We start from the raw sequence: 24,571 nt of genomic DNA on the forward strand, positions 1-24,571 counted from the left end.
ACAGTAATACTGTTATATTACAGTAATGATATATTACAGTAATGATATATTACAGTAATAATGTTATATTACAGTAATTGACACTGGAGCTTTAATCATAAATCCTGAGAGCTGCTGTCTCGTTCCTCAGTCTGCTGAAGAGACTTCCTGTTTACTTCCTGAAAAGAAGAAAATGTTTCTGTTTGTTCCTCTGTTGAGTGCAGATAACAACCTGTATAATTGATCGTCAATATAAAGGCTATTGATTGGCCCATCTGTGAGTGAAAAACAAATGTGAATACAATCAGCCAATCAGGAGAGAGAGTGAATTCTGTCTGTTCGGCTGATTTTTGTTGAGTTCAGAATTTCAGAAGATGAAAAAAGTGGAAAAGTTTTTTGTAATTTCAGTCGTCTGAACGTCGTAATCTTTACAAACCATCTAATAATTAGGAAAAATAACTGATATTTATTAATTTGGCATTACGGAATCAATATCTCATCCTGAAATAAAATCTTTAGTTGATCTGAATTATAAAATGGATGAAAAATAAAATCTGTTTATGACATTGTTTATTTGTACTTGAACATGTCTCTCCAGTTCCTCCGGGAAGAAACGTGAACTCAGTCTGCTCCACGACGTAATTCAGTCCGATCACAGCCGCCCTCGGCTCCGAGTCTGAAATAGGATCTCACCACGAAGAAGGTGTAATTATAATGACATCGGTGTGTTCTCGTTACCAACTCACATTAACAACAGGAAGTCTTCATCACAAAACTGTTGTTATTTTCTCTAGTGGATGCGCTTCTATAGCGAAATTAAATGTTGAGTTGCCATGGTAACCGTGACAAAACCCGAAAGACTCGGCCAATGAACGAAGAGAATTCATGTTGGTTTGAGAATCTGTTTTTCTTTTTTACGTTTTTTTATAAAACTTAAACCCTGAAAAAACCCTTTTACCCTCAGCTTCCTCCAACAGGATTCAGCACTGATGAGCTCCAGTATTCTAACGTTCGACACATTTCACCTCAAACCTCAAATCAACACAGTAAACAGTAAACAAATGCAGTAAACAGTAAACAAACACAGTAAACAGGACCAAATGAAAAAGAACTTAAAGATTAAAAAAAAGATCCTTTTGTTTTGCAGTCGTTAGAGAGAGAGAGAGAGAGAATGTGTGTGTGTGTGTGTTTTTTAAAGCCATGTTGCTTTGCTGTTAGCTGTTAGCCTCATTGGGTTCGGTTGATGACATCAGCTTCAGTCGGACGAACCCGGCACTGTCGTCCAATAGGATCAGTGGGATCACATTTGTTTATAGTTGTTGTTTTTTTAATTACAGTCTGCTGTAGTCTGCGAACCGACCAATCACAGTGAAGGATTGTGTCAACAGGAACAATAAAGTTTTATCCTTTCAAAAGCTGAACTTTAATGTGTTGTTCGTTGAAAACGTGCCACAATCTGATTGGCTGAGAGGGTGCAGAGAGGCCAGCCATTGGTTGTCAGATGATTTATTTATTCAGTGATTTCATGCTACAACTTCCTGTCAAACTTTCAGAATAAATCAAAATTCAACAGACATTTTGTTTCTGAATCAAGCACAGATAAAAGACCCCCCCCCCCCATGCAATGGTTCGATATTAAAAATATTTCATATAATAACAACAATAATAATGTCCCACAATGCACCACGAGTACTTTACATTCATTAGCATAAAGAAACAAAAGATACATTCGGGTTGAAAAACGACCTTCAAAGTAAATTTGGGGTTGGAAGTCCAGCGAGCTGCGAACTGTTGACATATTTTAACTTATTGAGTTTCAATAAGTTAAAATACAGATAGTTAAGGGATGTTTTATGTTTTCATATCTTCATGTCACATTAATCCATAATTATTACAAACATTGTGACGTCGTATACTCGTAATAAAGTACAACAAGCTAACAAACATTCGTACGTTGTGTTATATCGGAGCATGTAGTGTTTGTTATAAAGTAATTACACTGAGTGGAAACAACTACAAAAACAGTCCCTAAAATCACTAAAGCTGCTTAATCAGGAAGGTTTTTAACTATTTTATGAGTTAAATTATTGATCTGGTTTTATAGTGTACACGTATGTAACACACAAATAATAATACAAATCAGTAAACAACCGTAACATAACGAGTAGCTGTAGATAAACGGACTTTTATTAAGAAATTACAAATAGTTTGTGATCAATAACATTGATAAATATAGCAATTTCTGATTGACCCAGATCAGTTTCTGGCTTAAATTAATGATTTGAGATTAGCCCCGCCCACTCAATACTCGCTCTGGTTCTGATTGATGACATCATCACAGGAAGTGTGGTGTGATGGGCGGGGCTACCTGTGGATGGGGGCGGGGCTATTTGAGAAGTTGTCGCTGTAGGCCTGAAACAGGAAGTGATGTCACGAAAAGGAACAAAAAACATTTAAAATATTTTCACTTGTTGGTTGAAGACATGAAAACATAAAATACAGAATTATACCTTAAATTATGTTTCATTACAACACTGGCCATTTAAACAGGAAGTGATGTCACAATGGAAGAATGAGTTGGCCAATTAAAAGGCACGCAAACTTTGGTTTGACCCCGCCCCCCGTTTCTTCTCAAGGCTTCACAATCTCGAAATCTTATTTAAAAATTTGTTTTCAAATTAAAAATCTGAATATAAAAATGTAATGTTTTGTACGGAGCCCCTGAAGGGTCACAGTGAGCAACGCTCAGCCGCTGCCTCCCGTTCAAACATTGAACCCAATCAACTGGTCGGGAGGTCGGAGGTCAGAAGGCAAACTGGGAATCAGCAGCTTCCTGTTGGGTTTTTTGTGGCTTGTTTCCTGAAAATTATTCCAACAAAAAAAGTCCAAACAAATAAAATAAAATCAACTTCAGTGTTTGTTTAACGGTGGAGCAAAAATAATGTAAAAACAAAAGCTGCTTTGAATTAATTTTAATAGAAAAAAAAGAAGGTGGGACATTTCAACCAATCTCAGCTCAGCTCACACACACGTATAAATACACACACGCAGGTACGACAGGTGGGCGGGACGTCGAAAGCGTTACCTGTTTCATCTTCTACAGTATAAATACATTCAAGATTTAAAAAACCTTCCCAAAATATATATACCAACAATACGACGTGTAACAAAAATTATTTTTAACTAAGTGAAAAAAGTCTACAAAAAATTCCAGTCAGTTTGACGCAACCCGCCACCGAAACGCCACCCAGACACCACGTAAAAAAACAAAAACCAGCAGAATAATTCAGAAAAATAAGGCACAGAAGAAGGTTGAGATCACAGCCACCTAAAATTCTACAATAATAACAATAATAACAATAATAACAATAATAATAATAATAATAATAATTTCAGCCAATCAGACCGTAGCATGAGGTGCCGGTGGGAAAGACACGTTGCTGAAGATTCAAAAACTTTATGAAAATCAGAGTAAATTAGTCAAAGTTCCTGAAAAAAAACCCAGCAAAATTTCAAAAATTTCTGTTAAATTTTACAGATTTTTGTTTTCAGACCTTTATGAAAAGGCAGTTTATTATTTATTATTTATAATTTATAATTTACACAATGAAAAAGGCAAATAAATGTAAAAACTTTTGGAAAACAGGAGGAAATGATTTCATTTTGCTTTTTGCAGAAAGTTACAGTGAAAAATAATCAAAAATAAATAACCAGATGTTTCCAAGACCAATTCTTTTTATCCATGCTGAGAAACTTCCAAAATAAAAGACAATAAAATATGGAATCTTTCAATCATTTGGGAAAAAACAGGAATTATTTTTACTTTAAAAACATTTTTTTCTGTGTCACATTAATTTAAATATTGAGACAAAAACAGTTCAACTCACATCAGCTCCTCGTTGGACTCCACTGCCCACAATGCATTGCTACTGGGCGCTCAGGAATGTGCTCTGTAACCTCTTTAACCATGGCAACGCCCCCTGTCACTGTGATGTCAGAGTGTTTGTAGGCACAGAAAGCTTGGCTGTGTCGGGGCTCTCCCATTGGTCCGTTTTTTCCCACTACGGGCCAATCAGAGGCCCCGAAGTCTGGCTGGATAGTCAGCTCCAGAGGTCAGAGGTCAGATAAAGAGGGTCAGATGGAAACAAAAAGCTCCAGCAGAGGGTCAAAGATGGTGGAGAGGGAGACGCAGAGGTCAGATGGTGGACTTGGAGACGCAGAGGTCAGATGGTAGACTTGGAGACGCAGAGGTCAGATGGTGGACTTGGAGAAGGAGACTCGGAGGTGCTGGTTGTGATCCAGCTGGTGGTCGTGCAGAGCGATCAGAGCCTCGATGGCTTCCTCCACTGACGCCAGCTGCATCAGCGCCATCTTCCTGTCCTTCCTATTAGAGTTTGAAATGAAATTGAACAATTTTCTGACTGCCGGTTTTGATTCTGATCAGCCTGATCAGTAATCAATACTCCCATTTATAAAGCATTAATCAACCTGATCAGCCTTCAGCAGTTAGCTAGTGTTTCTGTAGTGGAGACTAAACGTTAACAATGATCCATATCAGCAGTTTGAATCCAACTAAAAGCTCCCTGCACCAAACTCCCTTTAAGAAATATCACATTTTAACAATTCCTAACGTGTTCGTAACAACACGTAACTCTAGAAACACGAGCTAAAGGCCGTCATATGTCCACAGTCTGACTGTCAATACAGGATCAATATCATCCATAAAGATACAGTGTATACTGATCAATATCATCCATAAAGATACAGTGTATACTGATCAATATCATCCATACAGATACAGTGTATACTGATCAATAATCCATAAAGATACAGTGTATACTGATCGTATATAAACGTAAATACAGTAAGATTGTTATCCACGTCGGCGGTAACGACACCCGTTTACGCCAATCGGAGGTCACTAAGATTAATGTGGAGTCGGTGTGTAATTATGCTAAGACAATGTCGGACTCCGTAGTTTTCTCTGGACCCCTCCCCAATGTGACCAGTGATGACATGTATAGCCGCATGTCGTCATTCCACCGCTGGCTGTCGAGGTGGTGTCCAGCAAACGATGTGGGCTTCATTGATAACTGGAAGCCTTTTTGGGGAAAACCTGGTCTGATTAGGAGAGACGGCATCCATCCCACTTTGGATGGAGCGGCTCTCTTATCTAGAAATATGGTGAAGTTTATCTCTAAAACCTGACAGTCCAGAGTTAGGACCAGGAAGCAGAGCTGCTGTCTTACACACTTCTCTGGCTTACTTTAGAACAGTCACCCACCCAAAACCCCATAGAGACTGTGTCTGTCCCCCGACCACCTAAACTATTTAAAGAAATAAAAACAAGAGGAGTTAAACATAAAAATCTAATAAAAATTAAAACCAACTCCTCAGTAGCACAAAATAAGAGAATGAAATGTGGACTGTTAAATATCAGGTCTCTGTCCTCTAAAGCTGTTTTAGTGAATGAATTAATATCAGATTATTATATTGATTTACTTTGTCTTACTGAGACCTGGTTGTCCCACAAGGAGTATGTTAGCCTAAATGAATCCACCCCCCCCAGTCATATTAATACTCACATTCCTCGAGGCACAGGCCGAGGAGGTGGAGTGGCAGCCATATATGATTCGAGTGTTTTAATGGACCCTAAACCTAAACTAAATTATAATTCATTTGAAAGCCTTGTTCTTAGTCTTTCTCACCCAAACTGGAAAACACTGCAGCCAGTTCTATTTGTTATAGTGTACCGCGCTCCTGGACCGTACTCTGATTTTATATCTGAATTCTCAGAGTTTCTATCAAGCTTAGTCCTTAAATCAGATAAAGTAATTATTGTAGGTGATTTTAATATTCATGTGGATGTTGACAATGACAGCCTTAGTAATGCATTTATATCATTAATAGACTCAATTGGCTTCTGTCAGAGTGTAAATAAACCAACTCATTGTTTTAATCACACTCTTGACCTTGTTTTATCATATGGCATTGATATTGAACATTTAATAGTCTTCCCACATAATCCTTTCCTATCTGACCATTATTTAATAACTTTTGAATTCATACTATTAGATTATAAGCCATTAGGCAAAACTTCCTACAGCAGATGTCTATCTGACAGTGCTGTAGCTAAATTTAAGGAGGAGATTCCTTCAGTGTTTAATTCAATGCCATGTCTGAATTTAACAGAGTCCTATAACGACTTTAGTCCCTCTGAAATTGATAATCTTGTCGATAGTGCTACAGGCTCACTACGATCAACATTAGACTCTATCGCTCCTATAAAAAGGAAATTATTAAAACATAGGAGACTAGCACCTTGGTATAACCACCAAACCCGCCAGTTAAAACAAATAGCTAGGAAATCTGAAAGGAAATGGCGCTCTTCCAAATTATCAGAATATCGCTCAAATTGGCAAGATAATCTTAAAACTTATAGAAAGGCCCTCCGTAATGCCAGAGGAGCCTATTACTCAGCACTAATAGAAGAAAATAAGAACAACCCTAGGTTCCTCTTCAGCACTGTAGCCAGGCTGACAGAGAGTCACAGCTCTATTGAGCCACATATCCCCATAAACCTAAGTAGCAATGACTTCATGAGCTTCTTCTATAATAAAATTATTACTATTAGAGAGAAAATTAATCACCAACTGCCATCAACAGTTATCAGTGGCTCTCCAAGTTCAGGGACTTCTGCCACTGTAAACGTAGATATATATTTAGACTGTTTTTCTGCTATCGATCTTCATCAGTTAACTTCCATCATTTCTTCATCGAAGCCATCAACCTGTCTATTAGACCCGATCCCAACTAGGCTGCTTAAAGAAGTTGTTCCCTTAATTGGCACTTCTTTACTGGATATGATTAATCTTTCTTTATTATCAGGATATGTACCACAGTCCTTTAAAGTAGCTGTAATTAAACCCCTTCTTAATAAGTCCACTCTTGACCCAGGGGTTTTAGCCAACTATAGACCGATTTCTAACCGTTCCTCTCTAAGATTCTGGAGAAAGTAGTCGCCAAAGAGTTGTGTGACTTTCTACATAACAATAGTTTATTTGAGGATTTTCAGTCAGGATTTAGAGTTCATCACAGCACAGAGACAGCTCTGGTTAAAGTTAATAATGACCTTCTGACTGCTTCTGACAATGGACTTGTCTCTGTACTTGTATTATTAGATATTAGTGCTGCATTTGACACCATTGACCATGATATTCTTTTACAGAGACTTGAGCATCAAATTGGCATTAAAGGAACCACACTAAGCTGGTTTAAGTCATATTTATCAGATCGTTCGCAGTTTGTACATGTTAACGATGAATCTTCAATAAATACTACAGTTAGTCATGGAGTTCCACAAGGTTCTGTACTTGGACCAATACTATTTACTTTATATATGCTCCCTTTAGGCAACATTATTAGGAATCACTCCATTAACTTTCACTGTTATGCAGATGATACGTAGTTATATCTATCAATCAAGCCCAATGAAATTAATCAATTATCTAAATTACAAACATGTCTTAAGGACATAAAATCCTGGATGAGCTGCAATTTTCTGATGTTAAACTCGAAATTCTTGTTCTTGGCCCCAAAAACCTTAGAGACTCACTGTCTAAAGATATAGTTACTCTAGATGGCATTAACTTGGCCTCTAGCACCACTGTCAGGAATCTTGGAGTTATCTTTGATCAGGATTTGTCATTTAACTCCCACATAAAGCAGACCTCTAGGACCGCCTTCTTTCATTTACGTAATATTAGAAAAATTAGACACATCCTATCACAGACAGATGCAGAAAAACTAATCCATGCATTTGTTACTTCAAGGCTGGATTACTGCAACTCTTTATTATCTGGTTGCCCCAATAAGTCCATTAAAACGCTCTTCAGAATTCAGAACGCTGCAGCACGAGTACTGACAGGAACTAGAAAAAGAGATCACATCTCTCCTGTACTAGCTTCTCTGCATTGGCTCCCTGTAAAATGTAGAATAGAATTTAAAATCCTCCTCCTCACCTATAAAGCTCTTCATGGTCAGGCCCCTTCATATCTTAAAGAGCTCATAGTACCCTATTACCCCTCTAGAACACTACGTTCTCTGAATGCTGGGCTACTTGTGGTTCCTATAGTCTCTAAAAGTAGAACAGGAGCCAGAGCCTTCAGTTACCAAGCTCCTCTCCTGTGGAACCAGCTTCCAGTTGTGGTTCTGGAGGCACACATCCTCTCCACATTCAAGAGTAGGCTTAAGACGTTCCTCTTTGATAAAGCTTATAGTTAGGGCTGGATCAGGTGAGTCCTGAACCATCCCTTAGTTATGCTGCTATAGGCCTAGACTATCGGGGGATTTCCCATGGTGCACTGAGCTCCTCCCTTCCTCTCTCTTTCTGCACTCATTCATGTTTCATTAATGCATGTTACTAACTTCACTTCTTCCCCGGAGTTCTTGTGCTTTCTTGTCTCGCAGGTTCTTGTTGATCCTGGTGGAGCCTCCTGCCATGGTCCTGCTAGATTGCCATTGCCAATACTGTTGTTGCTGTGCGCCTATCTGTCCGTCTGTCTCTCTCTCTCTCTCTCTCTGCCTCTCTCTCTCTCTCTCTCTCACCCCAACTGGTCGAGGCAGACGACCACCCACCTAGAGCCGGAGGATCTGTCCTAGGTTTCTGCCTTTTAACAGGCAGTTTTTCCTTGCCCTTGTCTCCAAGTGCTTGCTCATGGTGGTACTGTTGGGTCTCTGTAATTAATGTTTTAAAGAGTTCGGTCTAGACCTGCTCTATTTGAAAAGTGTCCTGAGATAACTTCTGTTATGAATTGGCGCTATACAAATAAAATTTAATTGAATTGAATTGATCAATAATCAATAAAGATACAGTGTATTCTGATCAATAATCAATAAAGATGAATTGATTACTCACTGGAAGAACTTGAAGGCTTTCACTGTGAATCCAGCGGAGGAGAATAAATCCTTCAGCTCGTCCTCGCTGACGGAGGAGCTACCCGACGAGGACGGAGGCAGAGTATGAATCAATAATATTGATTAGATATATGTGATAATAAACACTGGGCTATATCTTAGTATGAATCAATAATATTGATAGATATATGTGATAATAAATATTGGGCTATATCTTAGTATTAATCAATATTATTGATTAGATATATGTGATAATAAACATTGGGCTATATCTTAGTATGAATCAATAATATTGATTAGATATATGTGATATCTTACGGGATGTTGGAGAGGTGCAGCGTCGCCGACGGAGGGAAGATGTTGTTAAAGTTTTTGGATCCAGGCTTTTTGAAGCGGTGGAGGGCGGAGCCTGAGAAGTCCCGAGTCAGCGCCTGTTCTTCCTGCCCCGCCCCCCCACGAGGAAGCTGCACCACCGGGTGCTTGGACAGCATCACCCGGATCACGTTACCATGGAGACGCTGACCGTTCAGGTGGCTCATCGCTGCCCGAAGAAATATAATCAATATACTATAGATACAGTCACACACGATCAATAACTAATATCAATGATGAATTAATGGATAAATGAATTAATTAATGTATTGATGAATGGATGAATTAATGGATGGATTAATGGATTGATGAATGGATGAATAAATTAATGGATGGATGAATTAATGGATTGATGAATTAATGGAGTGATGAATGGATGAATTAATGGATGGATTAATGGATTGATGAATGATGAATTAATGGATGGATGAATAAATGAATGGATGGATGAATTTAGGATGGATGGATGAATTACTAGATGGACGGATGGTTGAATTAATGGATGAATTAATTAATGGATGGATGGCTGAATTAATGGTGAATGAATTAATGGAAGGATGGATGAATTAATAGATGGATGGATTAATGGATGAATGAATTAATGGATGAATGAATTAATGGATGGATGAATTAATGGATGGATGAATTAATGGATGGATGGATGAAGTAATAGATGGTTGAATTAATAGATGAATGAATCAATGGAAGGATGGATGAATTAATGGATGGATGGATTAATGGATGGATGAATTAATGGATGGATGGATGAATTAATGGATGGATGGATTAATGGATGGATGAATAGATGAATTAATGGATGGATGAATGGATGAATTAATGGATGGATGAATTAATGGATGATGAATGAATGGATGAATTAATGGATGGATGAATTAATGGATGGATGAATTAATGGATGGATGGATTAATGGATGGATGAATTAATGGATGGATGGATTAATGGATGGATGGATGAATAGATGAATTAATGGATGGATGGATGAATGGATGAATTAATGGATGGATGAATTAATGGATGATGAATGGATGGATGAATTAATGGATGGATGAATGGATGGATGGATTAATGGATGGATGGATGGATGGATGAGAGTCTGACCGAGTTGAGCCTGAGTGGCGTCGCTCATCTGAACCAGAGCGTTTTCCTTCTTATTGAAGAGGATCTTCACTCTCTGAACGTCCCCGTAAACACCTGCAACCAGTAAAGACTCCAGATCCATCATCAATAATGATGATGATCAATATATCATATATAAATTTAGGATTAATATCAAATATAGATTTAATGATCAATATATCAAATATGGATTTAACTATCAATATATATATGACTGAATGTATTAATGATCAATACGTTACCGAACAGGATGAAGAGGCAGTGAGGTGTGACGCTCTGCAGAGACAAACAGTGTTAATAAAGTTAGCAGTGCTCTGATTGGTCGGTTGCTGTGTGACTGTGTGCGTGACCTCTGACCTCTGGGTTCAGGTTGGACACCAGCAGCACCGAGTGGACAGCAGGAGGCGCCACCTGCAGGGAGACGCGAGGAGGAGACACCAATGAGCCGGGGACGGCCGCCATCGACAGACCTGAGGACGGGAAAAACTTTATTTAAAAGACAGAATAAAAACACAAACAGAGAAACAATAAAACTTTATTTAAAACTGATGCAGTAATTAATATTAATATATTATCATTATAATAAGCAGTATCAATATATATATATATATACACACACAGTATATATGTTGTTATACGTATATCGTTCTTTCTTGTTTTACTTTATAACTTTATTTTTACTTTAAATACTTGAATACGATGCTTCTACTGAACCCTGAGCACAGAGTTCAGGTAGCGTCTCACCTGTGTGTTGGTGGAAGGTTGGAGGGAAAGCTGCTGCTCCGTACGGAGGGAGAGCCACACCTGGAACACACACAGGTCACAGTCAGTAACCCTGTTTCATACACATCCCATAAACCAGGACCAGGACCAGGACCTGGTCCTATATATATTGTTATACTTTACCAAACTGGAAGCTGTAGCCGATCAGATGATCAATAAACAATGACCTTTAGCTACTAGCTAACTTTTCACAGTGAAGTACTGACACCTCTAATGCTAAGCTAAGCTCTCGTGCTAAGCTCTCGTGCTAAGCTAACTGTTTCTGGGAGATCCTCTGAAACTGCGTGCGGTCCTGACTGAATCTTCTGCTGTGTGTCAGTTGAGATCCGTGTGCGGCGGGCGTTACCGAAGGCGGCGGCGGGGTCCAGCTCTCCCGTCGGGAGGTCGGCTCTGGTAAAGTCTCGGCTCTTGTCGTTGTTGTACTTGACATTGAGCGCGCTCAGTTTGGAGAAGTCGATCCTCAACGTGCAGCAGCCATTGTAGATGTTCTGACCGTCCAGAGACTGAAAGACAGGAGGACAGACAGCTGCCGTCTCATTGGACCACAGCGACAGTCGTGTGTGTGTGTGTTTGTGTAAGCGTGCACGTGACTTACAGCCTTGGCGTGATGAGCGTGCACGGTGTCACTGAACTGCAGCAGAGCCTGAAACTGATTGTTTCTGGTGAACGTGATGATCTTCAACACGGAGCCGAACTTACTGAAGATCTGAGGACACAAACAAAACTTTATTATGCATTCAACCAGACGCTGACGGAGGAAGCCGAGAAGACAAAAGAAAAAGTAAATGAGGGATTGGTTGTTAGACCCCCAATAGGGGTCGCCAGAGCTTCACTGCTTGAGGCCTTCTTGACTGTAAGGGCTCCACAGACAGACAGACAGACAGACTGTAAGCCTACATACTGTCCTCTCTTGAGCGTTATATCCGCTGTTATGTCTTTACTTTCTTTTTGTGTGATTTTTATATTTTATGCACCAACACACATTTTGAGTGTGAACTGAAGTAACTAGAGACAAAAAAGAAATTCTACCAATTGTTATTGTTATTTCCTTATTCGTTTATGAATCTGATACCAAAAAACAAATAACGGTTCATTTTTTGTACTTTTGATTTATTGCTCAGATCAAAAATAGGAAATGAAGTAACGGGCCACAGATCGATTTTGGTTTTGATATTTAATTTGTCCGATTTGTGTGAAGCGGAAGTTATTGTCGTCTTCATGTGTTGCACTTAGAAGTTTGCCGCAATTTCACAAAGCCTGAAAAAAGTCAATCATGCAGTGATTGTACTCTTAAGACTATTTGAAACTGGAAGACACATGTAGAGATTTCTACTACGCTACAGCAGATGGATATCCAGCGATATTTCTGAAATGAGTGTAAGAAGATTCTGTGTTCAGCGTGACCTTAATCGATTGATCCTCAGTTTTGAAGGCTAACGTTAGTTACAATAACTTCCGGTTCATAAAAAGCGGAAAAATTAAATATCAAAATCAAAATCAATCCATGGCCCGTTATTTCATTTCCTATTTTTTATCTGAGCAATAAATCGAAAGTACAAAAAATGAACCGTTATTTGTTTTTTGGTATCAGATTTATAAACGAATAAGGAAATAAAAAAACGTTTTTTCATTTTCCGATTTTGGAATCTCAATTAAATATGAAAAGAACGAATGATACACGGATTTTCTACTGTCCATATATCTGAATATAAAAACTCTATGAAATCAGTCGGTATATGTATATATATTTATGTATTAATACATCTGTGGAGTCGAGTGTTTGGGTCAGTAGCACTGAGGGTCCCACAGCTACGGTAAACCAGAGGTACAGGTAACAGTAATAATGAGTAATAACTGTAATAATGAGTAATAACACAGTAATAACAGTAATAATGAGAATAATAAGTAATAACACAGTAATTAAACAGTGATAATGAGTAATAACACAGTGATAATGAGTTATAACACTAATAATAAGTAATAACACAGTAATAATGAGTAATAATAAGTAATAATAATACTAGTGTGATAATAAAAGCATTGGTACAACCTGCTGCAGGACCTCCAGAGTCACCGGGTAAAATAAATTCTCCACAATGATTCTCAGGACGGGACTCTGACTGGGAGCTAAACCCCGCCCCTCTCCTCCTGACGCCATGTTCCCAGAATGCACTGCTGCTGCATTGATGGCGTGCAGAGCCATCCGCTGTCAACATACAATTACATGTTAATATTATATTAATAATAGGTTAAATATGTTTGTCATTTATAAAAAAAAATGTTATTTCCTAAATTAATGAAATAAAATCACTTTTAACTATTGTCATTTTATTTAGAAAATATTAATATCAGCACATGATCTCTTTATTTTGTCGTCCATTATTATTTAATTCATTCATTCCTAAAATATATTTATCTCCACATTAAAATATGACGATGCTTTGAAGTGGGCGGGGCCGAGCTGCTGCTCCTCACCTGATTGGTCAGGTTGTCGGTCTTGAGCTCGCGATGGGTGGAGTACTGAATGAAGATTGGCTGGTTCCTGATGGTGGGCGGGGCCGAGGTGTAGTAGTTCACCATGGTAACGGCCGCTTCCTCCGACGCCATTTCTAAAAAACCCTAAAATATTAATAAAAAAAGATTTACACAAAAAAATAAGACAAATATCTAAAACATTTAAAATGTGGAAAGATGACATCATTAAAAAAACAATCAAATATAGTTAATATTTCACTGAATGAGAAATAAGACTGAACTGTTTTATCTGTGATAAATTCTATTACATTATTGTATTTAAATTTTGATTAATCAAAAATGTAAATGGTGCGTTGACTATAAACCAGCTCTTATTCTAATAATTAATTAAAGCTGCAAGCAGCGTTGAGCGGGACCTCGCACTCCATGCAACTCGGGGCATGCTGCGACCACGTCATGTGCTGTCATAACACATGCGAACCACAACATGAAAATCTCACGTAAATCAGCTCAAAATCGCCATGCAGCACTTACTTCCTGTTGCCACTAGGTGGCGCTATCACTATGTCTGAATATTGTCAGACGTGTAGAAGTGTTCAGGTCAGGACTCTTATCAAACCCGTGAAGTTTCATTGAGATTGGACCACGTACGCTGAAGTTATGAGGACGTGTTCAGGGTGAGACTGTTACAGAATATATGAAGTTTATTGGAGATTGGACATTGCACACTGAAGTTATGAGCACTGTTTTATGGCAAATCGGCTGAATTCAACAAGTTGTCACTGGCACGTGGTGTGTCAGTCACAAATAGCTCAACATTTTATCTAATTTGTATGACCATGGAATTCAAAATGGCCAACTTTGACGGCACGCCACAGACACGCCCTTCAATGTACATGCACAAATAGCACAACTTTTAATCAGAACCATTTTTTGAGTTTACTCACAAATTTTGAAGTAGATCCAATGAATTCCCTAGGAGGAGTTCGTTCAAATACAACGCGAAAAGTTCGCCGAAAGTGAAAATCAAAATGGCCGACTTCCTGTGGGGTTTGGGGTATGGGTCCAAGAGGCTTTTTTGTACGTCCCGGCATGTTACACGTGCCTACCGAGTTTCGTACATATCGGTGAAACGTGGCGCCGGGGCTGCTTTTTTTTTATCCTGTAGGGGGCGCTACACACAGGACAAACACGATTTTTGGTATGTGAGCTTCAGGCACTGCTCTACACGTGCCCTGTGAATTTCATAGTGCACAGTGATTTTTCATGCCAAAAGAGCGCCACCTAGTGGCGAGATTTTTTTTCCTTTTTAGGTGAGCCTCAGGGAGCCATGGGCAAGCATCGTACCAAGTTTCATTTTAATCACACGTGCCAATGCGGAGATATAAACTTCTTCATTTTAAAGAGCGCCACCTAGTGGTGATGGTCTGAAATTGTGCACGGTGCGTAAGGAAGACATGAGGAACTATGGACCCGAGTTTGGTGACAATCGGACATAGCAATGTGGAGAAATGGTCCACTTCCTTTTTTGACGAAAAATGTACAGGAAGTTTGAATTTTATAGCGTGCTTATTGTTTGAAATTTCAAAAATGTTCAAATTACTCTTTTTGCCACGGCAGTCCCCAGGTGCTAGGTGAAAAATGTTGTGTGAATCGGACAAAGCGTGTAGGAGGATCACGAAAAAGTAGGGACATTTCGCGCTCTAACGAAATAAAATTATAGGCGGAAGTGGGCGGGGCCTATATGGAGAGATTCAGCTCCATTCACCGAACGCGTGGATATACGTTTTTTGAATGTGTGACAAACGATGTGGGAGTTACCAAGTAACAAAAAAGTCAAAATACTTTTCTCAATAGTAGCGCCACCTAGTGGCCGACCCAAAAAAGACGCATAGAATATCAAATTTGTCACCAGGCCTGACAACTTCGTATATGTTCAGGGGGGCAAAATGCAGTCGAAAGTGCTAAAAATAATAACAGGTAAGAATAATAATAAACAAATATACAATAGGGTCGCTGGCTTGGTCCCTAATTAAACAATTACTTTAAATAATGTGTCATTCATTGAGAAATATATGAGTCTAAAACATTTTCAATTTACAAAAATCTAAACTGTGAAAATTAATAAGGACTTTTTATGTGATTAAAATCTGTTTTTTCACTTTTCAGTTCTGTTTAGTTTTTGTTTCATTAAGTTCATTATTAGTTATTAACAAATACAGCAAATAACAGTGATATTAACTAAAATAATACAGAATCACAACATTTATAGAAATATAGAATCAATATATTTATAGAATATATTTTTACCAATAAGGCTTTTACTGAATTTATAAACAGATAATTAAGAAACTGAACATCGTCAATGTGTGAGCAGCTAGCAGTTAGCAGCTAGCAGTTACCTGGTTTTTGGCCTTCAGCGTTATCAGTTTACTAACTCGGCCGAAAGGAAGCGCCAGAGCGAGTACTTCCTGTTCAGAGACGTCCGCAGGAAGCTGACGCAGGTGAAGGACCTGAGACGGGACGCACTGAGCGCGCTCAGAAACACACAGCCTATCAGTGCCATCCACTGTGCTCGCACGCACGCACACACACCACACGCACACACACACGCACACACACACACACACACAGAGTAATTAAAGATGAGTGCTGATTGAACTTAAAACCTAAAAGTCATAAATATGAGATAAAAAGTAAATGACGCTGCTGTCAGCGTTTCTGTGACACTCAATGACACAAAGGCTCCGTTCCATTTAGTGCAGCAGAACCTTTCCACACGCAGTGACTGTCAGTAACACCTGAGTTTACCCGACTATAAATGGCTAGCTCACCTGTGGACAGGTTGGAGTTGTTCATGTTCGCAGAGCAGCTGAAGGACGAAGTGAACACTGATTCCTACAGACAGAAATAATAATCAATAGATACAGAAATAATAATCAATAGATATAGAAATTTTATAATTGTTCTGTTTACAGTGAACAAATAAAAATAATAAAATACAATAAAAAAAGTTCCTGCACGTTCAGACGATTAATTGATCAAAATGTTCATTTATTATCTTTCAGTCAATCGATTAATTGACTGATTGATTGATTGATTGATCAGTGACCTATAAAAGGCCTGGTGTCAGATTGAACTAATTTCTTCTTCTTCTTCTTAAAAAGTCCACTCTTGACCCAGGGGTTTTAGCCAACTATAGACCGATTTCTAACCTCCCCTTCCTCTCTAAGATTCTGGAGAAAGTAGTCGCCATAGAGTTGTGTGACTTTCTACATAACAATAGTTTATTTGAGGATTTTCAGTCAGGATTTAGAGTTCATCATAGCACAGAGACAGCTCTGGTTAAAGTTAATAATGACCTTCTGACTGCTTCTGACAATGGACTTGTCTCTGTACTTGTATTATTAGATCTTAGTGCTGCATTTGACACCATTGACCATGATATTCTTTTACAGAGACTTGAGCATCAAATTGGCATTAAAGGAACTGCCCTAAGCTGGTTTACGTCATATTTATCAGATCGCTCGCAGTTTGTTAACGATGAATCTTCAATAAATACTACAGTTAGTCATGGAGTTCCACAAGGTTCTGTACTTGGACCAATACTATTACTAGTATACTAAGTTAAGATAGTCCCGACTGAAGAAACTTTGGAAACTAAAAATGTCCGTTTATTATTTTATATTCTTTTATTAACAATTAAGTGTTAAAGGTGTTCGCTTAAATTAAAAACGGCGACATATAAAATTAAAGCTGCAAGCAGCGTTGGACGGGACCTTGCACTCCACGCAACTCGGGGCGTGTTGCGGCCGCGTCACGTGCCGTCGTAACACGTGCGGACCACGACATGAAAATCTCACGTAAATCAGCTCAAAATCGCCATTGCAGCACTTACTTCCTGTTGCCACTAGGTGGCGCTATCATTATGTGTTCAGGGCGGGACTCTTATCAGACATGTGAAGTTTGGAGCGGATTGGACAATGTACACTCAAGTTATAGCAAATTCGTGTTTTGTGGCGGTACATCAAAATTTCCCGCCACGCTACAGACACGCCCCCTCACCGCAGTGATCACATATAATCAACAATGTGTTTTGCACGCCACGGGCACAATGTTGGACGAAAAAAACTGACTGCACTGACCAATTTTGATTTAGATCCAATAAAACCTGTAGGAGGAGTTAGTTAAAATAGAAGCCCTGAAATGCCAAAAATGACATCACAGTGTGAAATTCGTTCAAAATGGCCAACTTTGACGGCACGCCACGGACACGCCCTTCAACGTACAGTCATAAATAGCACAACTTGTAATCAGCAATATTATTCAAGAGTACTGTCAAGTTTTGAAGCAGATCTGATAAATTCCCTAGGAGTTTGTTTGTTCAAATACAAGACCAAAGACTTCAAAATGGCCAACTTTGACGGCACGCCACAGACACGCCCTTCAACGTACAGTTACAAATTGAACAGCGTTCATTCAGCACCATGTCTTGACTATACTGACCAATTTTGAAGGAGATCCGATAAATTCCCTAGGAGGAGGAGTTCGTTCAAATACAAGCCCAAAAAGTCAAAATGACCACAAAATGATGAAAATTAAAAATTGAAATATCAGACTTCCTGTGGGTTTTGGGGCATGGGTCCAAGAGGCTTTTCTGCTTCTTTTATCATCATACACATGCGTAGCAATTTTCGTACATGTGGGCCTTACGTGTCTTGGGGGCTGTTTCTGGGGGCGTGGCTTAGACGTTTGGCGGCGCCCGTGCACGGGGACAATGTCATATCGGTATTTTAGCTACGTTTGAATTTTGTGCAAATTTTTATTCCATTTTGAGAATGTTGCGGGGTCAAACAGGCACCAAATAATAATAATAATAATAATTTTAACAGGAACAATAGGGTCTTGCACTTTCAGTGCTCGAGTCCTAAATATATTTCAAAGACTAAAACAGAAAAACAGACTCAGAAAATGTGTGTCTGTGTGTGTGTGTGTGTGTGTGTGTGTGTGTGTGTGTTTGTGTTTGGGGGGGGGGTTATCGCGAGACTTCAACCAATGAAATCCCGCCGCTGAATCGTCACTCTTCGCTCGCGACACTTTCAACCAAAACAAAACCAGGAAAAACCCACGAGTGACAAACAGCGCGCGCGGAGCGGGAAAGCGGGACCCAGAGGAGAGCGGAGATATGTCTGCGGCGGGAAAATGTCTCAGTAAACAAGTAAACAACAACAAACACGAGCGAGGGGTTTGACGCCAGAGGCTCGCGCAGGTGCGGTTCAGTCACCAAGGAAACGCGAGAGAGGAAGGAAGGAAGAAAACACAACGGCGGGAATGTCGGGAAAGGTTCCTCGTGCTCACCCGTCCATGGTCCGCGAGGAGGAAGAGGAGGAAGAGGAGGACGAGGAGGAGGAGGAAGAGGAGCGGGAGAGTTGTTTTGGTCCGCGAGCCCACCGCAGCGCAGTCTGGGAGAACAACGAGCTCACTTCCCGTTTGGTGACGTCACAGGAGAACATGGCGGCCGGCGCGGACACGCCCCAGATCATCGATAACAGATCGATAGTGATCAATAGGGAGGAAAACACATACATTTATATTACTGCAGTGCTTTGTGATTTTTATTCACTTATTTAGTTTTTATATATGTATTTGTTGGTATTTGTTTATATTTGTTTGTTTTTGTTTGTATTTGTTTCAGATGTTGAACTGGTCGAAAAAAACGAACAATAAAAATAAAAATGTAATAAAAAAAGTCTTTTTTTAATGAATTATAAACGAATTTTAAATTAAATGGATTACATTGAACATTTGAAGTATCAAACTCGGTTTAAGTTTAAATGAAACTTAACTTTCTCCTCACCAAAGCATAGGTAGATATTTTACATTATTTTAACATTAAATCAATAATTGTTTACTAATGTAATTATTTCTTCTTTTATAGTTAATATCTCTTTCAGTAACTCTGATAAAAGTGAGTTGTTCCTGTGTTTGTTTGAGGCAGTTTGGAGCTCCAAGTTACCCTCTGGGGGATCAATAAAGACTTTGCTTCGGGATTATCAGTTGGAATTCAGACAACATTCAATATTTGTCAACTTGTCCACAAACAGAGGACAAACTGCTGGCGTCTTCCTGCTTTTATACATCACTAACCATCTGTGTGAATGCTGCGCTCTGATTGGCTGCTGGGGGTTACATCCGGATGTTACTTATATTACAATATATTATATACCCGGAGCTACTACAGGACCGAAGACCTGAAGGCATGTTCCAGCCAGCTCTGTGGAGTTTTCCAGCACCTCTTCAACCTCAGTCTGCATCTTCAGAGAGTGCCAGGTCCATGAAGGTCATGGTGAGACTGGTCCTGGCACACCTCAGACCACTAGTGTGCGCATTGCAAGACCCCCTGCAGTTCGCATATCAGCCCCATGTGGGGGTTGCTGATGCCCTGATCTACCTGCTGCAGAAGGCTTACTCCTCACTAATCAGACCCAACACCTCAGTCCAAATAATGTTCTTTGATTTTTCCAGCGCCTTCAACACCATCCAGCCTGGACTACTGAAGGCCAAACTGGAGAACACGCAGGTGAGTGCTCCCCTCATCACATGGGTCGATGACTATCTGACGGCAGACCACAGTTTGTGAGATTAAATTTCAATTTCAATTTTCAATTTCAATTTTATTTGTATAGCGCCAATTCATAACAGAAGTTATCTCAGGACACTTTTCAAATAGAGCAGGTCTAGACCGAACTCTTTAAAACATTAATTACAGAGACCCAACAGTACCACCATGAGCAAGACCTTGGAGACAAGGGCAAGGAAACACTGCCTGTTAAAAGGCAGAAACCTAGGACAGATCCTCCGGCTCTAGGTGGGTGGTCGTCTGTCTCGACCAGTTGGGGTGAGAGAGAGAGAGAGAGAGCGAGAGAGAGAGAGAGAGAGAGAGACAGAGAGAGAGAGACAGACAGACAGACAGACAGACGCACAGCAACAACTACACTAATAGTAGTGACTGATGATGATGAGCAGTGACAACAGCAAAAACAGTAACCATATGAAATAATTATATAATAATACTTTTAATAATAATAACAATAATATCAGTGATATTAGCAATGGCAATCTAGCAGGACCATGGCAGGAGGCTCCACCAGGATCGATAAGAACCTGCGAGACAAGAAAGCACAAGAACTCCGGGGAAGAAGTGAAGTTAGCAACATGCATTAATGGGACATGAATGAGTGCAGAAAGAGAGAGAGGAAGGGAGGAGCTCAGTGCACCATGGGAAATCCCCCGATAGTCTAGGCCTATAGCAGAATAACTAAGGGATGGTTCAGGACTCACCTGATCCAGCCCTAACTATAAGCTTTATCAAAGAGGAATGTCTTAAGCCTACTCTTGAATGTGGAGAGGATGTGTGCCTCCAGAACCACAACTGGAAGCTGGTTCCACAGGAGAGGAGCTTGGTAACTGAAGGCTCTGGCTCCTGTTCTACTTTTAGAGACTATAGGAACCACAAGTAGCCCAGCATTCAGAGAACGTAGTGTTCTAGAGGGGTAATAGGGTACTATGAGCTCTTTAAGATATGAAGGGGCCTGACCATGAAGAGCTTTATAGGTGAGGAGGAGGATTTTAAATTCTATTCTACATTTTACAGGGAGCCAATGCAGAGAAGCTAGTACAGGAGAGATGTGATCTCTTTTTCTAGTTCCTGTCAGTACTCGTGCTGCAGTGTTCTGAATTAATTGGAGCGTTTTAATGGACTTATTGGGGCAACCTGATAATAAAGAGTTGCAGTAATCCAGCCTTGAAGTAACAAATGCATGGATTAGTTTTTCTGCATCTGTCTGTGATAGGATGTGTCTAATTTTTGTAATATTACGTAAATGAAAGAAGGCGGTCCTAGAGGTCTGCTTTATGTGGGAGTTAAATGACAAATCCTGATCAAAGATAACTCCAAGACAGTGGTGCTAGAGGCCAAGATAATGCCATCTACAGTAACTATATCTTTAGACAATGAGTCTCTAAGGTTTTTGGGGCCAAGAACAAGAATTTCGTTTTTTTCTGAGTTTAACATCAGAAAATTGCAGGTCATCCAGGATTTTATGTCCTTAAGACATGTTTGTAATTTAGATAATTGATTAATTTCTTTGGGTTTGATTGATAGATATAACTGAATCATCTGCATAACAGTGAAAAGTTAATGGAGTGATTCCTAATAATGTTGCCTAAAGGGAGCATATATAAAGTAAATAGTATTGGTCCAAGTACAGAACCTTGTGGAACTCCGTGACTAACTGTAGTATTTATTGAAGATTCATCGTTAACATGTACAAACTGCGAACGATCTGATAAGTATGACTTAAACCAGCTTAGTGCGGTTCCTTTAATGCCAATTTGATGCTCAAGTCTCTGTAAAAGAATATTATGGTCAATGGTGTCAAATGCAGCACTAATATCTAATAATACAAGTACAGAGACAAGTCCATTAAGATTATTAATATAATTTCATATATTTGAGGTACAGTAAAACCATATTGCTCAACAATTCCTGGCTATGGATACTATATTTGACTTCTACACATATAAGAATACAAGTATACTTAATATCTTAATATCAAGCATTTTTACTGCACCAATTTGGAGAAATTCAACAATAAAATTCCATATTTGTACCTGCTTTTACTGTACCTCAAATATATGAAAAGATGCCACTTGGAGATACAAATATGGAACTTTTGTTTTGGCATTTCTCCACATTGGTCCAGTAAAATGCTTGATATTAAATATGTTTTTTATTCATCAGGGGCGCATGAAACACTTTAATGTAACATATTTTATTTTAAATGTAGGTTCGAATTATAGCTCACTGTTCTTAATACCTTTATTTTGAAAACTGGAAGTGAATATGCTGTAAATTTAAGCGTGGCTGATTTGAGATCGGAGTAACGGCTGGCTTGACCACAGTTAACCAAGTTTCGTTACCTCGAGATCTCGAGAAAATTAACTCTTTATCACGGGAAAATGGAGGAAATAAAATGTATGAATACATGGCCCTTTAGGGCTTCCGAAATTATATTATATTACTTTATATTATATTATATTATATTATATTATATAACTTTACTTCATATTATATTATATTATATTATATTACTTTATATTATATTATATTATATTATATTATATTACTTTACTTCATATTATATTATATTATATTATATTATATTACTTTACTTTATATTATAATATATTATATTACTTTACTTTACTTTACTTTATATTATATTATATTATATAACTTTACTTCATATTATATTATATTATATTATATTACTTTACTTTATATTATAATATATTATATTACTTTACTTTACTTTATATTATATTATATTATATAACTTTACTTCATATTATATTATATTATATTACTTTACTTTATATTATATTATATTATATTACTTTACTTCATATTATATTATATTATAATATATTATATTACTTTACTTTATATTATAGTATATTATATTATACACTGTGAAACTGAGTTGGACATCTCATCCACCGTGAGAATCTTTGGCTGCAGACCGGAAGTGGATCAGAGTGTGTGATGTGTAACTTCCTGTTGACTCGAGGATCTTTAAGTGGGTGAAAGGTGGAGGAGCAGACAGCAGGCTGACATTGTTCAACAGAAACGGATCAACACGAACCTAACGATGCTACAGAACACAGGGTGAGTGTTAACTGTCTGTGTCCTGTTCAAAACTACCTCTGAATAAAGGCTGGTTTTAACCCGAGCGGTCAATATAAAACCTTAACTACCGAGAAATAGTTGAGAGTTTAGTGAATGAAGCACGTTCGGTTTAAGACTTTACTAAGGCCGAACTGAACAGTGAATATTACTGCTTCAGAAAATGTACGGTTGGTTGTGGTCCCTCTGTCTTTTGACATTTGAGCGTGAAAGTTTAAAAGTTAACGATTTCTCTAAGGAGTTTCGTTACGGTTGCTCTTGCAATCGAGCGCCTCTTTTTCTTGAGCTTTTCTCTTATTCTACATACAGACTAATATTGAAACGACCTCTGAATGACTGCTGTTAAAAGTTATTATTAAGTGGAGTCAATACCCATTATATCTGCAGGAAGTGGAGAGTTAAACCACCTGCTTCAGAAACCGGCTGTTCGGCAGGTCATTGTAATAGTGGTGTTTTTTTCTATGGAGTCTGGTGACAGCCGCTCCGGTGAGCTCGTTGAGTTTCCTGCTCCTGCAGACAGAACACACGTTATCTGTAGATTATATAGGAGCCGAATTACAGGTGAGGACGGTGTGATGGAGGGACTGTGTAGTTCGGGTCTGATCCGTCTGACTTGAGACCTTTTAAGCAAGGCAGTTTAAAAGATCACATTTTTTCATAAGAGTTTGGTGAAGGCAGCTGTATTAGCTAGCTTGCAGGCTAATAACAGTTATTAATGTTCATATTATTATTGTTTCATTTGGCGGGAACCTTTAAAGACAAACTCGTGGAATAGAAGATGAATGTTTGTGTAATCTGAAAATAAAGTGAACTTCAGACAGGAAGTAATCCTTCAAATTAAAAGTGCACAGCGTAGGGACTTTTATTATGAAAAGTGAACAGGAAGTGTCATTACACAACAAGTTTAATTGAAGTTTATAGTTTATATAACAGTTTGTGGGAGAAGAAGAATTATTGAAGAATACATTTAAATTGTGTAGATTTTATTTTATTTTTATAAAAGATCCTTCAAATCAGAAAACAGTCTGTCTGCCTGCCTGCCTGTCTGCCTGCCTGCCTGCCTGCCTGCCTGCCTGTCTGTCTGTCTGTCTGTCTCCAGAGGATGTCTGTTAACAACGTTGACAAATATTTATTGTTGTCTGAAGACAAACGGTTGTTAA

At 38.7% G+C, this 24,571-nt stretch overlaps 4 protein-coding genes across 7 annotated transcripts in view; 2 read left to right on the forward strand and 2 right to left on the reverse strand.

Annotated features, from left to right (window-relative positions):
* The window catches only part of ugcg (UDP-glucose ceramide glucosyltransferase), an 11,012-nt gene extending 9,612 nt beyond the window's left edge, over positions 1-1,400 (forward strand). Inside the window, exon 10 of the mRNA XM_051411854.1 lies at positions 1-1,400. This exon is cut by the window's left edge and continues 1,084 nt beyond it. The gene's annotated coding sequence lies outside the window, so the exon portion shown is untranslated.
* Positions 1,401-1,469: 69 nt separating this feature from the next.
* On the reverse strand, positions 1,470-19,156 carry LOC127370106 (polypyrimidine tract-binding protein 3). 3 transcript variants are annotated; one of them, XM_051411847.1, is made up of 14 exons: positions 19,022-19,156; positions 16,498-16,561; positions 16,066-16,232; positions 13,664-13,807; positions 13,239-13,394; positions 11,784-11,894; positions 11,535-11,691; positions 11,150-11,209; positions 10,763-10,875; positions 10,648-10,681; positions 10,388-10,480; positions 9,214-9,436; positions 8,897-8,974; positions 1,470-4,363 (listed from the first exon to the last, which is right to left on the reverse strand). In XM_051411847.1, exons 2-14 carry the CDS (start codon positions 16,520-16,522, stop codon positions 4,231-4,233), a joined length of 1,494 nt encoding a protein of 497 aa, XP_051267807.1. In that variant the 5' UTR covers positions 16,523-16,561; positions 19,022-19,156; the 3' UTR covers positions 1,470-4,230. The 3 variants fall into 3 exon arrangements, with proteins under 3 accessions (XP_051267807.1, XP_051267809.1, XP_051267808.1); XM_051411849.1 differs by lacking the exon at positions 16,066-16,232; XM_051411848.1 differs by lacking the exons at positions 16,066-16,232; positions 16,498-16,561.
* Positions 4,835-24,571, forward strand: part of LOC127370105 (uncharacterized) — a 72,640-nt gene continuing 52,903 nt past the window's right edge. Inside the window, exons 1-2 of one of the 2 annotated variants that reach the window (XM_051411845.1) lie at positions 4,835-7,111; positions 17,026-17,162. In XM_051411845.1, coding sequence (XP_051267805.1) covers positions 5,394-6,998 — 1,605 coding nt within the window. In that variant the 5' untranslated portion in view covers positions 4,835-5,393 and the 3' untranslated portion in view covers positions 6,999-7,111; positions 17,026-17,162. Of the gene's footprint in view, positions 7,841-17,025; positions 17,163-24,571 lie in introns of those variants that run through there. The other variant, XM_051411844.1, reaches the window with a different exon arrangement.
* The window catches only part of LOC127370933 (beta-centractin-like), an 8,615-nt gene continuing 7,853 nt past the window's right edge, over positions 23,810-24,571 (reverse strand). Inside the window, exon 10 of the mRNA XM_051413437.1 lies at positions 23,810-23,921. Within this exon, the coding sequence (XP_051269397.1) occupies positions 23,810-23,921 (112 nt within the window). The remainder of the gene's footprint in view (positions 23,922-24,571) is intronic.

This window comes from Dicentrarchus labrax, unplaced genomic scaffold (assembly GCF_905237075.1).
Source record: "Dicentrarchus labrax unplaced genomic scaffold, dlabrax2021, whole genome shotgun sequence".
Lineage (NCBI taxonomy): Eukaryota > Metazoa > Chordata > Actinopteri > Moronidae > Dicentrarchus > Dicentrarchus labrax.